Source organism: Micropterus dolomieu, linkage group LG12 (assembly GCF_021292245.1).
Source record: "Micropterus dolomieu isolate WLL.071019.BEF.003 ecotype Adirondacks linkage group LG12, ASM2129224v1, whole genome shotgun sequence".
NCBI lineage: Eukaryota > Metazoa > Chordata > Actinopteri > Centrarchiformes > Centrarchidae > Micropterus > Micropterus dolomieu.
The window spans coordinates 12,361,450-12,386,097 of NC_060161.1; the positions used below are offsets into that span (position 1 = coordinate 12,361,450).

The 24,648-nt window shown below is 40.1% G+C and overlaps 1 protein-coding gene across 2 annotated transcripts in view; it reads right to left on the reverse strand.

Annotated features, from left to right (window-relative positions):
• Positions 1–24,648, reverse strand: part of fgf11a (fibroblast growth factor 11a) — a 102,755-nt gene that overhangs the window by 38,380 nt on the left and 39,727 nt on the right. The window contains exon 2 of one of the 2 annotated variants that reach the window (XM_046065087.1): positions 13,202–13,312. In XM_046065087.1, the coding sequence (XP_045921043.1) occupies positions 13,202–13,312 (111 nt within the window). The remainder of the gene's footprint in view (positions 1–13,201; positions 13,313–24,648) is intronic. The other variant, XM_046065086.1, reaches the window with a different exon arrangement.

Here is a 24,648-nt window from a genome sequence, read left to right on the forward strand (position 1 = left end):
TAGAAAATATGCTTATTGGATTTTTTGCTTGACTTCCAGGGACCATATCATCACCATGAGGTACCAGACAACCAGCGGAGACTCAAAGTAGTCCATGTAACTGGCTGGTGGTTACCAAGTCCTCATTTCTACAAATTTCTGTTTGTGTATTAAACAAAAAAGAAATTAATATAAATATGTCAGTCTTATGGCAGGCACTTTGAACTGCCTTGTTTTTGAAAGTAGCACTATAATAAACTTGCCTTGCCTGCTTTCATTCGTTATACTAAGCAAAGCTAAGTGACCCTCAGCTCTAGCGCCATAGCTAAGACAGAGACACGAGAGTGGTATCAATCTTCTCATCTAACTCTTGGCAAGAAAATATCTGGTCGAACATGACATTAATAATAATTCTTGAGTTTCTAACCTTAACAAGTGACTACAAAAAGGTCCTCTTACTAGCCAGCAGGTCCGTTTTTATGCATTTCATTATAGATCATTAGTTTGTGTGACTGTAGTGAATTACCGTAAATAAGCTCTATTAAAAGAAACAAAAATCGGGACCGTTACTCATTTCTAAACCCTGGCTACGGTCAAGCAGACATTATAAAGTGGCAGTGGGGTTATCAAAATTTCAGATTTGAAGTCTCAGAAGCAGGTTTTAGATCCATGGAGCCATTAGTTGCTATTAAAAAATCTATTTCAAATCAAAGGTTCTGCCAACATAATGGATGGAAGTTAAGTTATCAGATGGAAACAGAAAGTCAATGCTGGCCATGATGGGGGCAAAAAACAAACAACAAAATGTGTCAGCACTATTTTTGATGAATAATGAGTTTTGAAGTGTTTGGAATTATTTAAGAAAGTTTAGTTTATCTTTTAGTAATGCATCTAAAACAAACAATTTTCTTTCAGTTTTTCCTTCTATTTAGGCACTGTGTGTGCTAAACAGGCAGAAAGTTGTACATTTCACTTTTTACTGCCAGTGTGAACATAGTCCAATTTTACTGTAATCTCACATTAAACAGAAATAATATTCACTGTCAGCCAGTCCTGTATAAATTAAACAAAACACAGCACACAGATAGTGATGTGTGTCCAGCTTGAAGGTGCACATGAACTGCACATGCTTCTCAAAGGGCATCACTTTGTTTTGAAAAGTGGTGGGCACATAATGGCTATTAGATTAGGTCGTAATGATACACGAGAACAAAATGAGAAGATTTTTAACACTATTTTGAAGAAATATGAAATGCTGAAATATGTAAGCGGGCGTCTTGGGGTCCTCCTCCAGAAAATTGGAGTATTAAACACTTAATTTCCTGCATTCTGGAGACAGTTTCTGCTCCAATTTATGGTGGAAATGTCTTTATTTAACTAAAGGGAAACAAAAAGTTCAGATGGCACGTGACAATTCAGAAAAATAAATATAGAATATAATGCTGTAATCAGCAGCTTGTTTTTTTTTAGCTTAAGGTACTTTCTTGGACAATGCACTTTTTTTTCTTGTGTATTAAATTTTTTTCTTATTGTGCAAATAAACCTTTCTCAAAGCATTTTCATTTGTAAGTTACCATTTTTTGGTGCTAGCTATTTTCAGAACATTTTTAACAAATGCTTTCAAAAAGTGATGGGGACAGAATCAGCCATTTCAAAATGTGGTGGGGACATGTCCCCAGCGTCCCCAGTGAATATGACACCTATGTGCTTCTCACCCCCTCTTTCTCCCTCCCTCATTCAGATCTTCAGAGTCCTGCATCTATTTGCTCGATCGATCCCTGCATCTCAAACAGTCGGTTTCGCAAATGAACAAAGTGTCACCAAAGACCATGGCCGGGATGACAAAGAGAGCAGGACACGCAGGCGTCGCCTCCTTCCTGGCCCTCACCTTTCCTTTTACTCTTGTTTCTCACTCTCTTACACCAGCAGTCTGTGGTGTTGTTGACCCCACATAACCTACTGCACATTGAGACACACACATGAGGAAAAACACCACCACACACATGCAGCGCTGTACTGCCATCAATAATGAAATCTGGAATGCAGAGAGCATTTGTCATTCACTTGATGATAGTTTATTTGGTTGTTTTTGTTTTTATAAGATAGAAGAGCAAAAGACTAAAAAATGGATTAAACTGCGTTGGTCTGCCCTAAAGCTGCAACTGTTAGCATGGCTAACTAGCTTACAACCTCTAGTGGTAACTGGGTGTTACTTCCATCTTTTTATGTTAAAAAGCGACTGTTGTTCCCCCATTGTGTGTAAGAAGGTCCTCAATGAATGCTAATCAGAGAGTAGGCTAACGTTAGTGGTACTAACTTGCTCTGTTGGATTTGGAAACTCTTTATCCAAGATAGTGTTACATTCGCCCAACACGTCAGTCTTAATATAAAAAGCACTCTCTCTTGTTAAAAAATTAAAAGCAAAATATTTGGTTTGATGATACAAACAATGAAACATAAATCTAACTTCTGCCTTACTTGTCCAAGTGTGCTAAGCAGCCAAGGATCCTACAACTGGCTAGCTCTACAATACAATACAAGAATGTCTTCTACTGTAAATGTATCAGGGATATGAAGCTTTAGTCTTAGTCTCTTAACCCGATATAATATATGTAGCAATCAAGAGCAGGGTTTACAGGGTTCTTGTTTTACTACTAGTCAGCTGGAAACGTTAGAAAAGATTGCCAGAGAAAATGTTAAAGCTAATTTTAGCTTAATGAGCCAGGTAGCTGGGCAACAGTTTTCATTTCAGCTAGCTGGCAAAATTGACGTCACCAGCTAGAAAAGAGAACCCAGCTTTTAACGCGTCTAAAATTGAGGACATATTGTTTTGAAAAATTTGGAGTGGTGAATCTGACCCTGTTGTTGTAAACTATGTACTGAGATTGGAAACTCACCCTCCCGCCATTGTCTTTTGTTTCCTTCATCCCTCTCTTTCTCTATCACGCTATCGCTGCATCTATCTTTATTTCCCCCTACTAAGAAAGTTTGCTTACTTTCTCATACTCAATCAAAAAGAGCTTGTCTTATCAAATGGATCACATAACTCTCTCCTGGGATAATAGAGGCATCCCACCTCTCTTTTGTTTGCCCTTTTCCCTCATGGCTCTCTCTCTCTCTCCGTCCTTCCGTTTGACTCATTTTTTTTTTCCTCTGCAACTTAGAAAGGAGGTCGGTGGATTAATCAAAATTCTTTTGAGGGAGAGACGGAGGGAGGGAAAAGGAGAAGAGGGGAGGGAAATGAAAGGGAGGGAGGAGGGTGTTGCCAAATCAATCCCACAAGTCAATTTGAGGCTTGAGATCTTTCACACAATAAATAAACAAGGAGAAAGTGGAGATGGGATGAGGGGGAGGAGGGGCGGCTGAGCGGGGGGGAAGCAGTAGCAGGACACAGAGTTAAGCTGTGCAGAGGGCATCTGCAAGCCTGCACACTGTGCTGCCGCTCTGCGGTGTTGTATTGTACAGCCCAGTTGGTCTCTACTGGAATGAGAAGAGGATTATAATCTCTCTGTGAGAAGTCACATAGAGTTTAACTGGACAGGCATTCTCTTATGTGGAATAAGATAAACAAAATATTGGACTCACTGAGATCAAGTTCTCTTTTTTCAAACTTATGGTCAGTGCATCAACAAACTTGATGAAATCATGGGCTTCATCGTGAGATCCCCTCACTGGTGACTCAAAGCACTGCTGTCAGGTTGCACATAGTTGGAGTCCATAGTCTCTGTCCAACCAATACACGCTGAACAGCTGGACATGCTGGACATGCTGTAGGCTACAGGCTCAAAATTATAGTAGTTACCATGACCCAACTGTATATACTAACCACCCAGTTAGTATACAAGAAATGAATGTATTTTACCATGTTTATAAAAATAAATAATGTGATATGTGCCACTGCTAATTAAACTTAACAAAGCCAAAGTTGTAATGGTGCATACCATATAACCATAACATCCTTCAATTCAGGCATTGGTCCTTGGCTGCATGTTGTACCCTTCTTTCACACACTTTGTATCCTGTCTCTCTCTCTACACGGCTTACTGTCAAATAAAGGCAAAAAATAATTTAAAAAACAACAAATAAATTATATGATATATTAAATGTTCATAAATAATCAAATAATTTGTATTCCCAAAGGTTATGGTTATGGTGTTATGTAAATGTCCATCTTAAGGAATGTATATGTTTGTGTGAATATTAACTACAATTACATGACCCATTCCACTACAGTTCCACAAAGTTAAATTAACATCTACATCTTGAAACAAGACAGACCACCGCATTGGGATCAGTACAACTTGACACTTGAATTAATAAAGTTGTAGGAGACAAGTTGATTTGCATTGGCAGTAAATAAAACAGCCTGTCTTCATTCGCAGTCTGTCATTTGCATTGTAAAAAATGAGCTTTAAAGACTAAATAGTAGATTAAATGAGTTGTCGCTGAGCTTCACGGCTGATTTCCCTGGTGGTCGATGTCTCTGATTACAAGACAACTACCTTCCCTCCCCTGTTATTTAACTTCTACCTCTTCCCTGAGGCTTTCCTCTCCATAACTGGTTTCTCTCAGCTTTTACCCGTCTTCCTTTCAGTCCATCTGTCTTTCCCCTTCTCTTCTGCTCTCTCCCTATTTTTTTCTGTCTTTTCACCCTGCCTTGTCATGAATTAACAACCTTTTTCTTATCTCACTCTGTTTTTTTTATACGTCTCACCATTTTTCTTCCTTATTTGTTCCCTTTCAGTTCCCTCGTTGCCTGCTGTCGTTCTCTCCATCTTGTGAAACCAATACTCAATCCACGTCCATTCATCTTTGTCCTATTTTACCCTGCAGCCTTCTCTGTCTGTCTCTTCATTACTCTCTCTTCTTGTCTCTGCCTCCCCTCTTTTTTATCTTCTATCCTCACTTCCCCCTCGTTGGGTATTCTTCATGCTCTTCTTTTCAACCTTACGAGCCCGCTGTGGTACTCTTTTTACCTTTCTCCTCATCTGGCTGAGAGAGCTTTTGCTTTCGATGTTCACATTTTTTCCTCTTTGAATGCTGCAGCTCTCACACAGCGTTTCCCTCATCTGCCTTTCAAGTCTTTGAATTTTTTTTTCTCTCTGTCCTCTGCGAAGAAGCGTTATCGAGCACTGTTGAAAGTTAGACAGAGAGAAATAGCATACTTGTTCCAGAGCAGAGAAAAAGATAAGGAAAATTTCCCTCCAACAGTGGGAGATGGTAATTACAGTGGATAAAAGTCAGGGAATCAAGCTCCTCCTTATGGCTTTCCGATGTACACACTGAGAGTCAATAGCTTTCATCTCTTTCTGACTCTCTCCCTACTTGCCTTCCTTCCTTTTTTCTCTTCTTCGCTGTCTATCAAAGTGTCTCAATATGTTTTTTTTCTCTTCCTCTCCAAGAAACAAAATTCGGAAATATACCAAACCCAGTGACAATCACACCAGCAGCTCCATCCGTCATCCCTTGCTCAGTTCATTTATTCTATCCCTGCTTTCTTTTGTGTGTGTTTTAATCTTTCTTCAGCTCCTCTGAGATATGGTTCCCTCCATGTCTGTTCCTTAAATCTTCTGTTTGGTGACAGCACTCACCAAACCCCTTGTTCTGTGAATGTTTCACTTCAGTTGCTGTTGTCATCTGTTATATGTCTTTACTTGTCTATAATATCTATTTGATTAACCCCATATTTAGCATGCACATCTCATCTTGGCATGTACATGTGAGCTTTAGGCCCCTAGTTGTTAATGGATACATAGTACTTATTTATTATGATCCTATCTTATTATGAACTATGGGACCACACATCAACACAAAATTGCCTTCTAACTTACAATTGTTTTTGGTTATTTCACATTTGAACCTTGCATGTTTTTGTTGGTTTGAAGTGGTTGGCCGAAGATAACATTAAGTTTAGAAAGTAAGAAACTTGCCCAAATTGTAGTCACAATGTGCAGAAATTGAAAATTCTTGACTATAAAGCCCCCAGAACCAGTATCAAAAAGACACTTTGGCAGACTACAATTGACAATTTTTGCCATCAGAATAATTTCAAATATGCCACAATCACATTACAGTTTTACACAGTTTTCACATACAGATTTGTCAAATCAATACATTTTTCCACATTCATTACCACACGCCTATAATGTAACTGATAAACTGAATAAAAGCAGACAGGAATATTTCAAGTTACTTTTAGGTCTTTGCTAGCTGCATTTCACAATGGACTAAAATGAATGGAAACCTACTACAGTGGTTTGGGGGTTTGGGTTTTTGAGTCTTATGCCTTCTTGTTTTATTTTAAAACATGTGTCCTTGTGTGTTCTTTGCAGCTTTGTTAATCCCTTCCTTCCTTGTATATTTAAAGTTGCCGTAGAAAGGAAAACTGTGTACTGAAAACTGTAACATGAAACTGACATAACGTGAGCCTCAATCACCATTGTTTCCTCCTTCACATGTAAATATTGCACATGCAAGAGACCCCGGAAAATCGGGCAATTGTCGCAAATTCGCATCACACCTTCCTTTCAGACTACAGCTGAGATAACTGTTTGTATAACCCAAATGCCTGTTTGTGCATATTCGATACGTACCTAGGAACCTTTTGCAAGCACTGGTTTCTCATTTATGTCTGTTGTCGCTAATTTGCATCATACCTACATCATACCTGAATTTATATATTTTCTATGTTCTATAGACAAATTAACAATCTTCACTTAATTTAACATCAACCTGGAAGCAAATGAAAACATTTTTTTTTTATTGTAAATAAATTTAAATAAAAGTATGAACCTGAAAATGAGGATTCTATGGTTTCCTTATGCTTTGTTGTTCAAAAGATCATACTTTGTCTTTATGTCAACTGTTAATGGACTGACATTACATTTATTCATTTAGCTGACGCTTTCATCCTGGGTCTCTCACACCAAAGGCATGCGTCTTATCCACTGCACCATCACCACCACCAACTTTTGTTGGATTGTTTGGACTTTGATTCCGCTTGCTTTTGACCTTTGCCTGGTTACCTCTAACCCGCAAGCTTGCTCATCTTTTTTTTAACTTTAACCATAAACTGTACTTGTTCCATCTGTGTGTTTGCATCTGGAAGTTATGAAGTTAGGAAACTGCATTAAAAGTCTACATAGTATTTCAGGAAATAGTTGGCAATCTGTAAAGAATTACAAAGTGGCTAAAATGTGCAAAAATACCTGTATTGTCCTTTTAACAGAACCTTTTTCCTGGTAAATAATAAAGCAAAAGTCCCTCACCATACTCTCTCTCCCCTCTAATTCCTCTTCCAGCTTTATTACATAACAGCTTGGAACAGACAAGAACAGAGAAGGAGAGTGGAGCAGGATGGGAGGAGGGGGTGACAGCTCCTCTGACCTCCCACCAGAGGGGGGAGACACTGTGATTGAGGAGCCATCAGCTGTGTGCCAGCTGTTCCTTCTGCACCCCATCGCTCCCTCCCCTCTCCCTATCTTCATTACTATCATCCTCGTCTTTTTTCCCTGTCTCTTCCCCTGCCAACCCGTCTTGTCTTGCTGGCTCAGATTTCTTTAGCGCGTTTCAACGTGCCCTCTTTCTCTTTCTCCTCTCATCTCTGATTCCCTTATTCTCTTATTCTCTCTTCCTTCCTTCCTTCCTTCCCTTTGTCGCTTTTTGCTTTAATATACAGTCCCTTCCAGCTTCATGATAACTTCCTCTATCTCCTAGTTATGCAAGTGATAAAAGTATTGCAAGGCCATACAAAAGCCACGCTCACATGACGTTTTGCAATATCCCCTCAGGGCTTCCGTACCTCCTTCCAACTTTTGTCCCTACGCCAACCTTTCCCTTCTGCCCAGAAGAACCAGGAGGTGAAGGCAGCTGCTGTAAAGCCAGGTAGCCCAGGAAGAGAGGTGACAAGAGGGAGTCAGCGAGGTATTCAGTCCCATTATTTGCTCCCTTCTGCTCCCTGGAGGCCATTGGTTCAGTGTCATTACACCAGGTCACAGCAGGTCACAGGTGTGAAAGAGCGTGAGGAGAAGTCAGGGTCAAAGCGCGGTGCGGTTTAAAACACTAATGGAGGAACAGAGGGATGAGAGGTGGCGATTCTGGGAGAGGCCCTTTAAAGCTATACTTTGGAGAAATTTTGTGTTTGCAAGTTGAGCTAGACAAGCACATGTCTGAAAAAGTGCATTTGCAAGTGTGTATTTGTTTGAATGTGCAAATCCAGGAACATGCATCACCATTTTTAGGGCAGATCAGTTGATTAGTACCACAGTTGGCCAAGAACTTCATCACAGTGGGAGACTCCCTTAATTATTTATCCCATTTGCTGCTGATTTGGCCCTTTTTTTTTTGGGTTGTCTTGGCGTGCACCGCCGTGGGGTTCATACTTTCTGCGCACACATGCATAAACACTCTCTGAGGAGACGAAGGGGAGTGGAAGGTGACACATTGTAATATGGTTGCATGCCTCAGGATTTCATTTAGTTTCACATATTTGTCTAGATCAGATCTGAAAAATATATTCAGATGCATTATTATGCAAACTGTCCATTGGCCCAGCTCCAGTGTCGGCCTGGGCACTGAACCCTCACAGACTTTAACTGACATCACTGTCTGAGTGCATCTCTGCACTCTACTGAGTGCTCTCCATTGGAAATAATGGCACAGTGTGAAAGCCCTGTCACAACGGAGAAAGAACTTTGGTTGCCTGGACAAAGACATTTTAAGGACATGCATTAGGCTGAAATCTTATGTTGTAAAAAATTTGGACAAAATCGACATATTTTAATGTCACTATCATTTCATTATAAGACAAATAACTATTCAGTAATAGTGAGTAACATAGGTGTTTTCAGCTGACTTGCTAAAAATATAAAACACACAGTTTCCCTGTTCAATGAGAGATTATTACAGATATTTTGATTTACCCAAAAATAAAGTGGTTTAGAGAGTCTGGATAAATTGTTGGCTTGTTTACAATCTGTTTTATCGGCTGACTGCTTGCCATTTTGGCCCCTTTGTTGTGGCAGAGTCATCTTACTTCTAGATATCAGCAATTCATTTGGTGAGTACAAGGCAATCATAACTAAGAGAAATTATGGCTGACCCAGGTCGTAATCAGGGATGCTAACTTGCCACCTTTTTGTGATAACCGTTTTTATTCCAAAATTCATTTTTGTGATTCATGTAGATCCAATGTGAAGACTGAAGAGGCCGTCTCTGGAAGGTCAGTGTTTGACTGCCAGCATGCCTTAAGAATCTGTTACAGTACTGTTATGATGACCTTAACTGGCTTATATGACAATATGTCAAGCTTGGGACTTTTATCAGTCCCAAGACTGATATGGTTTAGTTGTTTTGATTTAGCAAACGGTAACCACCCCAATTTGGATGTAACATGTAGTTGTTGTTTTTTTCCCCATGGAGTCTAAGGTTAGATAGCATACTTGTTTATTCCAAATTCCACTTATAACACTTATTATGGCTCTCGGACTACTCGTTTAATGAACGATTTTCGACAATGACAACTTAAGTTGAGCTCCTCAGCCAACTTAATGTTAAAATTTGCCCCTGGTGGTTCCATTTTATTTAACTAAGATAATGGCAACACTAATACTGTCATAACCATGATATAATTAAAGACTTTGCCTTTGCATTTGTTTTTAACACGAGACTTATTCATGAGACAGTGTAGACATAAAACCCTGTTAAAATGGACCTTAATAGATGTTCTGTTAATATAACAATGTAATTTTTATAGGGTAAGTTTTTCCTTATATCCTAATGCTAATATTATCTCTCAATCCACATTTTAAAGCTGATATTTAAAATAATAATATTAATAATCCTGGGGGTGATGCTCCCTGACTCCCCTAGGGGATTTACATCTTTGTCACCTTTTTCACCCCGTGAAGAGATTGCATCCCTTTGTAATAAATCAGACATATGCCTTAAGGCTAATCATGTAAAACCTGACATGTCACATATCAGGGGAAAATTATGAGACCAAGAGGTGTGTTGATCCAAGGCTGGATTACTAATGGTAAAACGGGCCTCTGCCCTAGACCTGTTCTAAGTTCATTGTGTGGTAATTGGTTTATGGTATTTTGATCAATCATAACTTTATATGGGGATACCATAAATGCACCACTAAAGCGTAATGTCAGCAGTTTGCACACTACATGATCTGTACTGATGTAAAAAACAGCGATTTGACTGAGAAATTAGAGCTACGATTGAAATTGAAAGTAAAAGCTGTTTTGTTGCAGGCCAGTTTCCATTGTACTAAAAGGGCTCTGCTCCCGGGGAGACTACTGAAGATAACCTGCCAGTCAGTGTGTTACCGTACATGCCCACGCAGCTATTTCCACCTTTTCAATATTCTGTGCAGCCAGGTAGATGATTGTGCTGCTGATTGATACTCAGTTACAGTAATGTCAATCATTGAACGATTTCTGCATGAATGAATAAATAATCAGACAGAAAAAAGTGCACAATTTACATGTTTTACAGGACTTACCTGTCAACCTCTCCACACTGCCCACTAAGGATGCAGGGAGACAGCATTAAACCAGATCAGACCAAATAGAATTCCAGTTGTTATAAAATTAACCATAAGTCAAACCCACGCAAATATTTGCTGGGTGTTACATAGGAAGGAGTGGTGAGAGCAGCTCTGATCAGTTACTGTAGAGCTTTCTGGAGGTGTGTGGGCTTAGTTTTACCAAACAGCTGCGTGAGCGCCCTCTCACAAGTTTTCCCATTGCTCCTGGATTTTTCAAGGCATTGTAACTCAAAATCCTGTCTTTTAGAGTGAATAGAAACCCGTCCAAATCCAAATGAACACTTTTGAACACAAAATAATGGCAGTGGCTAAGTTCCATAAAACGTCCATCCATTATCTATAACCGCTTATCCTTTGAAATCCCAAGACATGCTTGGGAGAAAAGGTGGGTACAACCTGGAGAGTCACAAGTCATATAGACACATAAGCCCCTTTTCCACTGCATGGTACCAGCTCGCCTTGCCTTTTATTGGTTTTTCTTTGTGGAAAAGTTGTACCTGTATCTGCTACTTTTTTTCGTATCACCTCCATCGAGGTTCCAAGTGAGCTGAGGCGATACTGAAACTGTGACGTGAAAACACAGCAGACCAGTGATTGGTCAGAGAGAATCGTCCCTATTCACTGCATCAAGATTGTGTGCGCCAGAGGCCAGCAACAGAAAGTTTTATATTTTATATACAATTTTCATACGTTATTTCATCACTAAATCCACTTCTGAGAAGTTTTGAGGCGAGAAATCAGCTGTGTAGATTTCAAATATTTAGTTGAGGAGCTCCGCAAGTGGCGGCGGGTGAAACCTGCGGAAACCCGCGGGAGGAGCGTGTGAGGCCGGCCAGCCGCCCGCTCACAGAGCCGATCTGCTCCCGCCGTCACACAGACCGCTGCAGCAACAACGGCAGAGGAAAACACAGCTGGAAGGTTTTTATACCGCTTATCTGTCTTTACATTCTGAGGAATGTTGAAACATTTTAACTTAAATCAAGAGAAAGCTTTAAGTGCTTAGAGCCTTAGACATACTGTTCAATTTTCTTTCCTAAAAAAAGAAAAACCTCATCCCTCAAGGTTAAAACCAGGTTATTCACGCCTATTAACATTGCTGCTGCCCCAAGTATTCTGAAATCTCACTGAAATGTTGAAGTACAAACATTTCAGAGGGAACCACAATTTAGAGTTAAAGTGTGATTACACTGTAAATCCAACTTTGTGCTGGCTTCATGTTTTAGATCCAAACTGGTGTTTTGGCAGAAAAAAATGCTGTGTTGCCACAACGGGAAATATCCTACAATACAATATTGATCGCTTTGGGAAGGTTACAGGGAGTCCGGGGACTCTGGGAATCATGGTTATTGGTCAGTAATCACCCAGGTGATGATCCCTCGCAGGGTGATGTGTGTTGCTGTTCTGTATTTTTTTGGCCATGCTATAGCAACATTACTATAGGGATGGAAATTGTAGTTGGTCAGTCCACACTGAAAACAATCCACATGGCGGCGGTAACCACCTGGTATTTGAAACCATCTTTATTGTTTGGTATTACATATATAAAACAAAATACTTTTTTTTTTCTTTCTACATTTTCTTTTCACTTTTTGTTATGGTTTCATCATCTAATTTTATCATTTAATGATAATCATTGCATTCATTATATTTATTTATATTACTCTCACCATTTAAAAGTATTTGACATTTATTCAGGAGCAAGAAGACTACGGTAGATAACCCTATTAGCTTCCAGGTTATTCACATTTGAATAATCTGCATAGTAATTTAGGTTTATAAGTGTCCCATAACAAATCCATAGGAATCACATTGTCCTTCTCACATCCCTGTCTAAGATAAATGAGGATGTTGGGAACATCATCGAGCACTGGCTGCTTTAGAGCACACAGCTACTTAAAATCATCCACGCTTGAGAGACACAGTACCATCGGCGCTGACTTGGGTTAAACATGGGGGAAGGAGTGATGTTTGATGACATCGTGTCTTGAGGAGACTCTCTGCGTGCTCCAAGCAGACATGGTACAGCATGTGGAAAGCAAACAGATCAGCCTACTAACCTAACAACCAGGCAATGTCATCACATCGGGATGAAAAAAGAAGTTGCCTACTGTAATTTTGGGGAATTTATTCTATAGAAACTTGGGTTTATTGAATGATATATGCTAACTCACAAACTATTTGGACACATATTACAGCAAGCATGGCATTTTTCTTCTGCCGCTTTTCTGTAGCCAATAGAATAGTCAGTGTGGGCAAAGCTCTGACCTGGCCGCCACCAATCGTTTCTAATGGAGGAATGCGCATAGTGACAGGAAATCCTTGTCTGCGCAGAGTGTGCAGTGTATAGCTGTGTCAAACGTGTTTGAAAAAGTCAATCTGTGGCAGGGACCTGCTGTGTAGTCCCATTTAGCTGCCGTTCACCCAGTGCACCTCGCCAAGTGTGCATTCATTTTCAACCTGATTGATCCTAGTGTGAATCAAACCAGAAAGCATGGCAGTGTAATCGTGCATTTGTGTGCCGTCCAGGCGTTCAGATATTCAACTGTCCTGCCAGGAAGTCCCTTTTTAAATGTCGTTTGGCATGCAAGCTGCGGAAGAGCTATGAAATACACACCTGCATCCAACTATCTGAAAACATCTCGGTGTGTCTGATTGTTCACTTACAGAAGGAGCTGCTTTCGTCCTTTGTGCCTTCCATGGTGCCATCCGGCAGCATCTGGAGGTAGAAGCCGTGTCTGCAGTAAAGCCGCGTGACGATGCCCTTCAGCTGGGGCTCTGCAGAGCAAACACAGGGTTAAACACACGTTAGCATAGAGTAACACACACATGCACACACACACTTGTTGGTGCACATATATTAATGCACACACCTACCTATGAGCATGCACGTTGACTAAACAAGGATGGTCTTGATATTTACACTGTGAAATAGTCAAACAGTGAAGTGTGTGTGCTTGCATGTGTGTTTGACTGTGGCCTTCAGCATTGATTGATGGGACCCCAGTGTCTGCAAAAAAGGAGCATCTTTCACAGACAGGTTCGAGTGAGGCTGGCAAGATGTTCATTGTGTATGTGTGTGAGTGTGTGTGCGTTTACGCTCATGCACGTTTTCGTGGTTGCTTGTAACTGCTGCCCACCACTCTCCAATGGACTGAGCACTTCAAACATACAAGCTCTCTTGTCAGAACTGGGGGACTGAAACAATGCCAGCACCAGTCTTAAACTTCAAATTTCAGTTAATTAGGCTGGATGTTTGATGACAGTCTATGTGGATCCTGGATTCAAGGTCAGACAGACCTAACAGTGACAAGGAAAGCTGTGTGGCTCCTCTGATGAAGATTTGTGTCGGACTGTTCACATGTTACAACATCAGAAAGCACTATTGGTGACCCAAAAAAGCTTTTGGATGCCAAAGAGAACAGTAAGTTGAACACTTTCTGAACAAACCGTTCTCACTCACATACGGACGCATGGTCAAGACCCCTTGGCATCAGTTTATAACACACTGGGAAGTCCCTTAGCAGCATAGTTCAACACACTGCGTGGAGGTCCAGTTGCTTCATTTACATGAGTAGGATATAAATAACAGAAATGCCAGAGTAAAGAGGTGGTTGGGGTGGATGGTGGGCCAGAAACTGGACTTTAAAAGTGGTTAAAAACACTGCTCTCTGTCCGCTCCTACACACATACACACAGCGCAGACGTCCTTAACTAGGAACTGTGCATGTGCAACTCCCAACAAAGATCATGTAGAGGCAAGATGCATCACTCCCTAGCTAAAACGAAGCCTTAAATGCACAGGGTGAGAGATACAACAGTATGACAAAAATATGTTCACCCTGTATGCTGCAGGGTAGCAGGGGCTGGGGCCAATCTCAGCTGACATCGGGCGAAAGGCAGGGTACACCCTGGACAGGTTGCCAATCCATCGCAGGACAAACAAACAACCAGTCACACTCACACCTAAGGACAATTTAGGGTCACCAATTAACCTAGTCCACATGTCTTTGGACGGTTGGAGAGCACGGGGAGCACATGCACACTTCACACAGAAAGGCCGGGGCAACCGGGGTCTGAACCCGCGACTTGCTGTGAGGCCACCGTGCTGCCCCACAAAAATCTGGTGTTTAATTAAATTAAACCATGTAAACCTGTTCTGGTACAACCCCTAAATAAGGTTATAAACCTGAAAATGAGCATAATACCACCTCTTTAAGTTAAGTGACGTAGGTTACGTAAGTAACGTAACATAAATTATGTAAATTAAGTCGCAAGTTAAGTAAGGTAGTTATTTTAACTCAAACCATGATGCTTTCCCAAACCACACCAGGTAGTTTTGGTGCCTCAACCTAACCAAATTGTGATGTTTACAATGTTAATGACATGCTGTTTCACGATGTTAACCAGTAGTTTTATTTTTAATGTCTAACTGGACATATTTATTAATGCTAACTTTACCAGACCTTGCATATTTAATGTTGCTTGACACAGGGGTACCCAGGGCGTTAAAAAGCGACGCTAGGGGTCTTGACAAAGTGTCTATATGTGATGAGGGAGAATGTGTTGTTCTGAATGGAGAGGCGTCAACTAAAATGACACACTGTAGTATTGGCAGTGGAGAATCTGCTACAAAGAGTAATTTTGATGGTTAAAAGACCCTTGTTTGTGATTTGGGGTTTAATTGGAAGCTTTATTTATTTGTCTTGTTTATTTGTTTTAATTTATTCATTCATGTGTCAGGTATAAATATATTTTTAGTTTTATAATTGCTAGTTTTAGTTATTTTAACATATGTTAAGGGTCTTTGATCTTTTTTTATTATTATTATTTCTGATTTATTTGATTAATTTCCAAAAATTTAGGCAAATTATGAATCACCTTACAATTATAATTTTTTTCTGGGGTGTCTGTGATCAGTTATTTGAAAAGGTAGAGATAAGTTGACGTGCTCTAACATCGTGTTTGTGTTGAGTTTCTTTTCTCAGGCCGCACATGCATGACTGAGGGGGCTCTTTCACTTCCGAAGTGCTGAGGGAGACTAAATAGTGGATCAGAAGGAATGTCAGAATGCTGAAGTGTTTCCACAATGAAGTTTTAATGAGACGCATAAAATATGGATGAGGACGAGAAGTACGGGGGCATCTGGCAGTTGGCCCTCGGTTGACAGCAGGGGTGTGAGAGAGAGGGAGAGAGAGGGGGAGAGACATACGCTGCAAAAGCTATCCATCCCCACATTTACACCCATGGAATGAATTATACACATAAAACAAACATATTTTCCCTGAGGTACATGGAAAACAATGATGTAACACAAATTAAACAGTTTTTCTTTGAATTAAGTTGAATCTTTCAGCTTTTTTCATATATCAAAACACTATAATACAGTGTTGGCATCATACCGAAATACTGCAGGTCAAATCAACCTCATATTATTCCGCCTTGGGAGAGTTCACACATCATTCTGAGATAGTAAACCCCAAGTGAGCTATTCTGAACTGCCACATGTTGGCGAGATGCAATGAAATGTTCAAACGGGGATAATGACGCACACTTTTGAACTGTCCTGTATACCGACTCACCTCCACACACCTGGTCAATCACTGTGTGAAGTGAGTGTACTTATCAGATGTTTATTTTAAAAATTGTCGGACCCCCCTCCACCCCCCAATTCAACAAACACTTAGTTTGAAGCATACTGACACATTTAGTAGACATTGGTAAATGCCCATGGCTTTTAAACTGATGCTCCAATTTACAATGAAGGCTTTCTGTTAAAAATGTGTCATCTCTAAACCCCGGCCAAGATAACTTTGTTGACATCATCACAGGTTATTTTCTCAAAGTAGGAAATTTCAGAGCGACATTACACCACTGTTTTGACAGGCTGAGTAGTACTTTCCATGAAGAGTAAATTGACATTGAGAGGAATAGGCCATTCTTACTTAGCTGGCAGGCCATCTAATTATTCTTGTAGTAGTAGCAATCATTACGGTTTAACATTTTCAAACTTACTCAGCAATCTCCCTGTTATCAATTCAACATTTTTTTTTTTCAATTTTAAGAGAAGGTGACACAAAATGTCATTGCAAAGCTAACGCATCTTTTGTGCACCTGGAGAAGTTGAAGCTCATTAGGGTTAAGCCTTGATGTCTCTGAATTAGTCAAATAAATGCTGGTGTGTAATCCTCCCTTTCATGCTGCCAGTGTGACACAACATGTTTGGAAGCTTTTCATCGGTGGTTCTGGTCTCAGCAGCGAGATTGAGCTGCTGTAACTACTATAAGATAAAAGCTCATCCATCCATCGCTGGCTGACTAGACACAGAAGGTCAAACATTGAGTGTGGTAATCTGTAATATCCTGAGTGTTAATCCCAAATTAAGCCTCAGACCACACACCAGGCCATGTGCCGCTTAACACATCTGCCTCAGTGCAGAGCAGCGCTGAGCAACAAACGCACACAGAGGAGAATGATGTTGACCTCTAGCGCGACTCCGCCTCTGTACATCTGCTGTCATCCAAAACACTCCGCTGCTCAGACACAAGGACATGCAAGTGGTACATGTACAGAGCACATTCCCAAACACACACACACACACACACAAAATCCACGTGAGAGCAAATGCTAGAAGCAGAAGAAATTGCCATTAGTCATACCTAAGGCAATATGTTAAACCGAGGAGTTCACACACACAGACTTTGCCAAAGTGTGTAGAGTGTGGCTGCAAGTATAAAGTGAAAATACAAGAAAAGGCCATCATTACCTATGATTTGAAACAAAATAAAAACAGCGCTATAATTTTAATACATTTTCAAGAAAATTACATTTTAGAAAGTGAAGTCAATAGTTCACCTTACTCCATGAAAGCTTGTAAAACAATACTCTTAAAGTGATGCTTTGACCTCAACAAAGAGAGCTCAGATTCTGTCCTCACAGTTCCAACACAGCTTGAAATCTGTTGGAAACCTAAAACGTCTTCTGATGTCCTCAAGTCAAAATTCTGGCCAAATAGTGGCACTAGAGTCAGTGTTCATCAAAGACACTGGGACTCATTGATTGGGGACCATCCATCCATCGTCAACCACTTATCCTGCGTACAGGGTCGCGGGGGGCTGGAGCCAATCCCAGCTGACATCAGGCAGAAGGCAGGGACCTGGACAGTAGTAACATAGTTGTATATATTCAGTATTTTCTTTTACCACACAAAAGTTAGGGAGTCTTTGGAATTGTCAGGAATAATCCTTTGGGGGACTACAAAAGTCCATGGCAATCTATCCAGTAGATGTTGAGATATGTCAGACAGATGGTCAAAGGAATGTCATCCTCAGGCTCCACCACTACTCGGGCAAAAATTATTAAGCAGGGCATGTGATTGTTTTTAAGGTGCTGGGACAATTATTTTATGTTGCCCTGCCCAGGAATTAAATTCATATTGGTCAGTTCTGCAGGGCACAATTTACATCCAGTGCCAACGTTCAGGACCAGTGAAGGAAGTAGTGTGCACTACATATATAGACAGAAGTTAATAGTGTATAGGTTGGGGTGGTAGATGGGTATTTTCCAGTGGGGTGACCTTTGCAACTGCTTCAGCAGTCTCCATGTCTCTGGTGAAATTTAGGTGTATCCGCTGCTGGTGATATGCATTATACATGCAGAGTCCAACTAGATTTGGGCAAGATGTGAAAACTTGTTTTCCACATGCATACTGGAGTGGCCTGGTCGACTTATGTACTTTGTGTCATGCATGAAGTAATTCAAAGCACTCATAAAATTAAATCAACAATACATACTCAAGGAGGAGGTTGGGGGGGTGGAGGGAGATGCAGCAGCAAATGTTGTTGACATGAGTATATCAGCAGAGTAAAGGTGCTTTCGGACAGCGAGACGTTGAAAGTAAGCCATTGAGCGAGGCACCCAGCAAAGTCATTGTTGTGCATTTTGAATCAGCAATTCAGGAATTATGAACATATTGTAGGATGTTGCATATTTATGTAGTGACATTGACCTGTGTACCTTTTAAATGATGCCCAATCCGGCCTGCATCAGATTCTATAGATTCTGCATCAGCTGTATCGAACTTTTGGGCCTTCTGAAAACAGTTAAAGGGGTATTCTAGCAATTTAGTAGTGTACTTCCATAAAGTAAGGGAACTTACAAAAGACATAAAAATTAAAGCATGGTTAAAATCAATGCAGTAAAGGTATAGGTCAAACTAAAACACTTGGCCAGTTAAAGCCTGAAACCGGCCTAGGATTTAACTGAAGGAGGCTTTGAAAGCTTGTACTGACATTTTGGTTTTAAAGCGGCCAATTCAATTTTATGCTTAAATTTTTTGCCCCAAAATTACAACTATGCATTGTTTCCCCTTGAGTTTCATTCTTGGCAGGGTGCCTCTGAAATGGCATTAAGACCATGGGACTAAAACAAATTCATGTTCCTGTAGACTTCAGTCACGCTGTCACATTCAAATGTATCCCGGGAATATAATAGCATTAAACAACAGGCGATAGATTTGAGTGCATCATATCCTAAGGCACAAGAGCACGTGGTGGTGTGTGTTTGTGCATGAGGAGGATTTGTTGTTCTAACCCCACAGACATTCAACGCCAATTATAGAGTGACCTTAATGAGGAGCAGGATTAATTTTACTTATTAAGAATTTCAACCATTAAAGTCACCCTGATCCCTCCGGCTGCACCAAGTCTGCCTCAAGTCAGATGACAACTGGGCACCAGCTAGTGTTATTTTCACCCCCGTTACACACTCTAGTTCTTAATGTGTACGTGTATGACACCTTCAACAGAACGGTCTTGGCTGAAGAAGCAGAGGTGGTCTGCCAAGGACAATGTCTGTTTGTTATCACACACACACACACACACACAAATATTTTCTTCTCCTTCCCTCTGTCAATCCGTATGCCTCCTCTCAAGTGTCTTCCCACCATTTACATTCTTGCCCAGGACTATAAATGGTCATATTGGTCAGTTCTGCAGGGCACAATTTACATTCAGTGCCAACGTTCAGTAGTGTTGTAGTGTATTGTAGAGTTTTGAAGATGATAGTAATGGATGTAAAAAAAAAACAACAATTCACTTTGTTTCACATTTTGCAGCCTTATGCTACAATCAAGGGCTTCACTTTGTGTTGAAAAGTGACGATGCACAATACTGGGTTAACAACAACAAGATATTTTAATACTGTTGAGAAGAAGTATTCCATGATGAAATATATGAATGGAGGAATTTATGGTGGAAATGTCTTTATTTACATAAAGGGAAACATAAAATTCCATTACTTTTATTTTTTTTGGATAGTGCACATTTGTTTCTCAATTTTAATTGCATTGCATGTTTTCTGATTGTGCAAATAAACCTTTCTCAAAGCATTCCCATTTGTTAGTTAACATTACTTGTCGCAAGCTATTTTTCTGAACATTTTTAACAAAGGCTTTCAAAAAGTGGTGCGGACATGTCTCCACTGTAAATAACACCTAGGCTACAATCGTTTAAATGTATTTTCACCGCATCAATCTACTCAATATCCCATAATACTGTCCTACAAAGGCAAAAGACCTTAACTCGCCAGAGTGTAGAACTGAGAAAAATGACTTTAAAGTTGATTTGTTGCCCAGTCAAAATTAATTGTAGGTAGAATATTGGAAATGTGGCAGTTCATTGTTTTTTTTAATAAAGTTATTTATCTACATAAAAATGTTGATCTCAAGCATGACCTTTGACCCTTATTTGGAAGTTAATGTACTCTGCCTTTGCATTGTCAGCAAAATAATAACGGTCAAGCCAAAGCAAAAAGCATTCATTTCCATTTGATTGCTTGCTTGGTAGCTGATCCCTGTATAAAATCAGTATAATGATAACATGTACATAAAATCTACTAATAATGGCACAATTAGGCTTAGTAGAACATAAACTTAAGTTTAATATAATGTAAATGCAAATAAATTCAGGTCACAAATGGGGTTGGGCCAATAGACGCTGCGTCCATTGTAGTTCCATTGTTGTATTAAAACTTGATTTATTGATTTATATTGACTTGAAACAAAACACCGCTATTCAAAATACAGACTTCCTGCTCAAATTGGGGACAAAAGAGGGAGGCATGGTACAGAAAAGAAAGAGCGAGAAACTAAATATCTGTGATTGTCCCACTCTGCTTTAATGTTTCCCACAGGTAGTCAGTTCACTTCAGCAGCACTGGGACGCACTGATGACTTGTTATTGATGTTTCACTTAGCAAGTATAATTCATATTTCTCTCAGGCACTAAAGTCTGTCGCACCTCTTGAAGCTGATGGCACTGCGACAATAGCTGATTATTATACTTCCCTCTGTTTGTCGAGACATCATATTAAATGCTCTCTTTTTTGTCTGTGTCAGCACAGCAGTCAAACTCCAGGGAGAACAGATGTGCCACATCACTGCCGCATTATGGTCATTGTAGTTCACTAACTATTTCGGCAATTGGCCATATTGAAGCTAGAAAACGTCATTGAAGAGAATCAGCAGCTACAGTATATTATAATATACTATACTATTTGTATAGGAGTCTGGAATTCGAACACAGACTTTTTTGTTCCTGTTGCAATAAAGATGATGCAACAGCATGCCCCTGCATCAATCCAAGAGTGTTTGTTTCCCTTTGGATTTACTGAAGAAGGTAAACATGTTTGAAGTGATTTTTTCATCCCCTTCCTCATGTTCCAACTTGAAGGAACTCTGACAGCTTTGGTTCTGCCCACTGCCCTGTTTTGTCTTGTCTTTGAAAACGAGGACTATGTTAGTGAACAAGTGTGTTAATCCAATTTCTGAATGATTTGCTGCTATGCTAGATCCTACTAGATGAGCTAGAACTGCAGAAAGAAAATTATATTCAAACAGAGTAACAGAGTTAGGAAATGACAATTCAATTCAATTTTATTTATGTAGCGAGCAGGTCTAGACCACACTCTTCATAATAGTATTAACAAACGTTACTGACATGTAATCAAGCTTACCTTGCCGAAAGCAAATTCCACTGACCTTAGTGGTGTGGTCATTAATAAATGATTGATTTATGATGCAGAGTAACATGGACACACTGCCTGTTCCACTAACCTCGCTATCAGGGGTGTAGGATGTGGGGGGCAAAGGGGACTGAGTATGCAGGGCGCTCGTGTGAGGAGGCCCACAAAGATACTAGAATGAATAGCTGAGGATCGTGGAACCCCCATCTCCAGGGTCCACAATTTTGTGCTGCTCACGATGAATAAGAATCACACCTAGATGTTGACGCCTGCATCCTCAATGTGCAAAAAAATTACAAGCAAATGTGACTAAAATTTCACTGACAAATATTAGGTTTTGGTTGGAAAAAAAACATCAACTGACAAAAATCTGACTAAAAATAGTGGACATTTCTTCAAAAGACTACAACTAAATCAAGTGTCATAATTAACACTGCTGCAGGTGCTGTTTCTTTCCATTCTTTAAGCCATCAAGCAGAATTGAATACGCATATTAACACAAAACTCTCAGTCAACTGGCTGACCGAGTGTTCTTTGTGCTGCCTGACAGGTCGAAACAAAGCACAGTTGAATTTTTCTAGTAATTTTTCCAAGTAATTACTCCTTGAGGCAGAGCAACAGAGCAGCAGTAATTTACAGTCGCATGCTGTTCCTGCAGTAAAAGAGTATAATCTTTGCAGTCTGTGCCTGCACTGTTACTACTCTATAACGCGAGGGCATGCATACATCTCCATGCACAAACATACAGCTCTTGTGCACTTACTGTCCTTTTTTGGTGCATATTATATTATATTATATTATATATATTATATTATATTATATATTGCCTAAAAATCGACCTTGAGTTCAAACCATCTTGGTTCCTTCATCAAAGGTCATTTCCATATATTTCTGTATAATCAAATATAGCACTGTGGGCAAATTCCTGCTTGGTTGGTACTACTTAACATGCCGTGCCTCTGCACGCTGGTCCCAGAAACAATTCTAGCTTTTTCCGGAGTTAATAAGCTTGTTACTCCCCACTGGCTCTAATATTGTCTTGCTCACCACTGGCACGAGAGCCTGAAGCTATTAATCCATGGACATATGGATTTTAAAACTGCTAGTATTTCATCTCCCAGCATTGATTGCATCCAAAGGTAAACGCTCGACGGCAGCCACAAAAGCAATAACATAACCTGTTCTGAAATGAGAATAAGTGGAGTATCATATGTAGATATGTTTCTTATCACAGTGAAGGCAAAGTTGTTGTTCTTTTGCATGTACTCTTCTCAAAAGCTCAAAAACATTTGGATACAGGAACAGGGCGCACAACATGAGTTCTCATATTTTCATATACTGTTCACATTAAGCACACAGCTAAGATACATAAAATTAGGGGCTCGGAGTGGCCCCAGTTGACAATGAATAATGGGGATGAAGGCGGGGAGAGCCTATATGATAATGGCACTTATATACAAGGCTCATCAATCATATCGAAACTGCCAGAAGCCTCATCCCTCATAGGACGGAGAGAGAGAAAGGGGCGGGATGCATTCAAAACAAACTGCTTCTCCCTCTTTCCCATCGGTTCTCTCTCTCTCTCACACACACACACACACACAAACGGCAGTCCAGGTTTAGCTTTTAGGAAAATCAACAGTGACAAAAGTGATGAGGAGCAATCCAGCTGAAGGTTTACCAGACTCCCAGTTTAGACATGTTTTTGGTTAAAATTATAAATGTCCAAAAAGGAAAGACCACATGAATTATACAGCAATAGAAGAACAGCAGATAGATTTCATGGCTCTGGAATTGGCGAAAGTGGAGGAGAAAAAGAAATGCTTAGCAAGGAAAGATCAAGTTGACATTTGTGAAAATCTAATTCTGGTGTGTCAGACTCCGTATTCCAGAGAAGAGATCAAAGTCGCCACACAAACTGCAGCAGAGAGACTAGAGAGCTGAGACAACCAATACATTTATATCTACTTCTGGGCTCTGTAGAAACACAGTGTCTGTAAGAATACTGCATGAATGTAATGGGATTACAGTTACTACATTGTGAAGCTAGTGGCCATCACCTTGACCTCCCCACCCTCAACACATTGAAGAAAGGACACACAGCTGTACCTCATTAGGGCTGCAACAATTAGTTAACGTAATCAACGACGTTTATAAAAAATCGTAGACGCAGAATTTCAGCATCGACGCATCGTTTCAGAGATGTTCGTAAGAGGATGCGATAGCAATCTATAACATTTCTGGTCGTTCATTTGTAACTGCAATGCACAATAACAAGCTGGGGGGGGCAGTATAGCTTCCATTGTCTGCCATGACTGCATGACAGTAAGACTACTCGCGAAGAAGAATTATGAACGATGGTGGAGAGAGACCAGCCCAAAACTGTCTGTCGTATGGGCCCACTGTAACGAAAATAAACCAGCAAAACAAGTTCTGTGCAAACACTGTAAAGCAGAGCTGGCGTTTCATGGCAGCACTACAGCGATGCATGTACATCTAAAACGCAAGCACCCTGGAGCTGTGGTGTCTAATGTTACTCCGGATGGGTACGTGTTTTTCCGACTGTTTCGTGCTTTAACCACAACTGGCTATAATAGTATCGTTTGTCATTTTATCTGTAAAAAAAAAACTTGTCATGGATGGTGCTGGTTAAAAGAACGCTATTTCAGTTGTGTTAACTAACGCGTTAAGTGCAAATCAGTGCAAATAGTAAATCACTGAATTATAGAAGTAGCCTACCCTGTCTCGTCTAATTCAATTTCTTTTCCTCGCACTTATACTAGGATTCCTTCTGAATAGTAAACCTCCTTACCACCTTAACGGTAGCTAGTTAGTCTGTTACTTTGTTGGAGTATATCAGTAATTCAGTTGTAAGATATTTAATTAGGTAAATTGTTTAATTAGCATAGTCAGTACCCTATTTGTGATAAACTATGGCACATAACCTTCAACTGGTTTATTAATTCAGAATTGGTTTTGTTCTTTCTGTTTTAGCAGTACTAATGAATGAATTTGTCCTTAAAAGAGGCTCATGCAACCCTCAAATGGCTGAAGTCTTGACAAAGAGCATCCTCAACATGGTTGTCAATGAC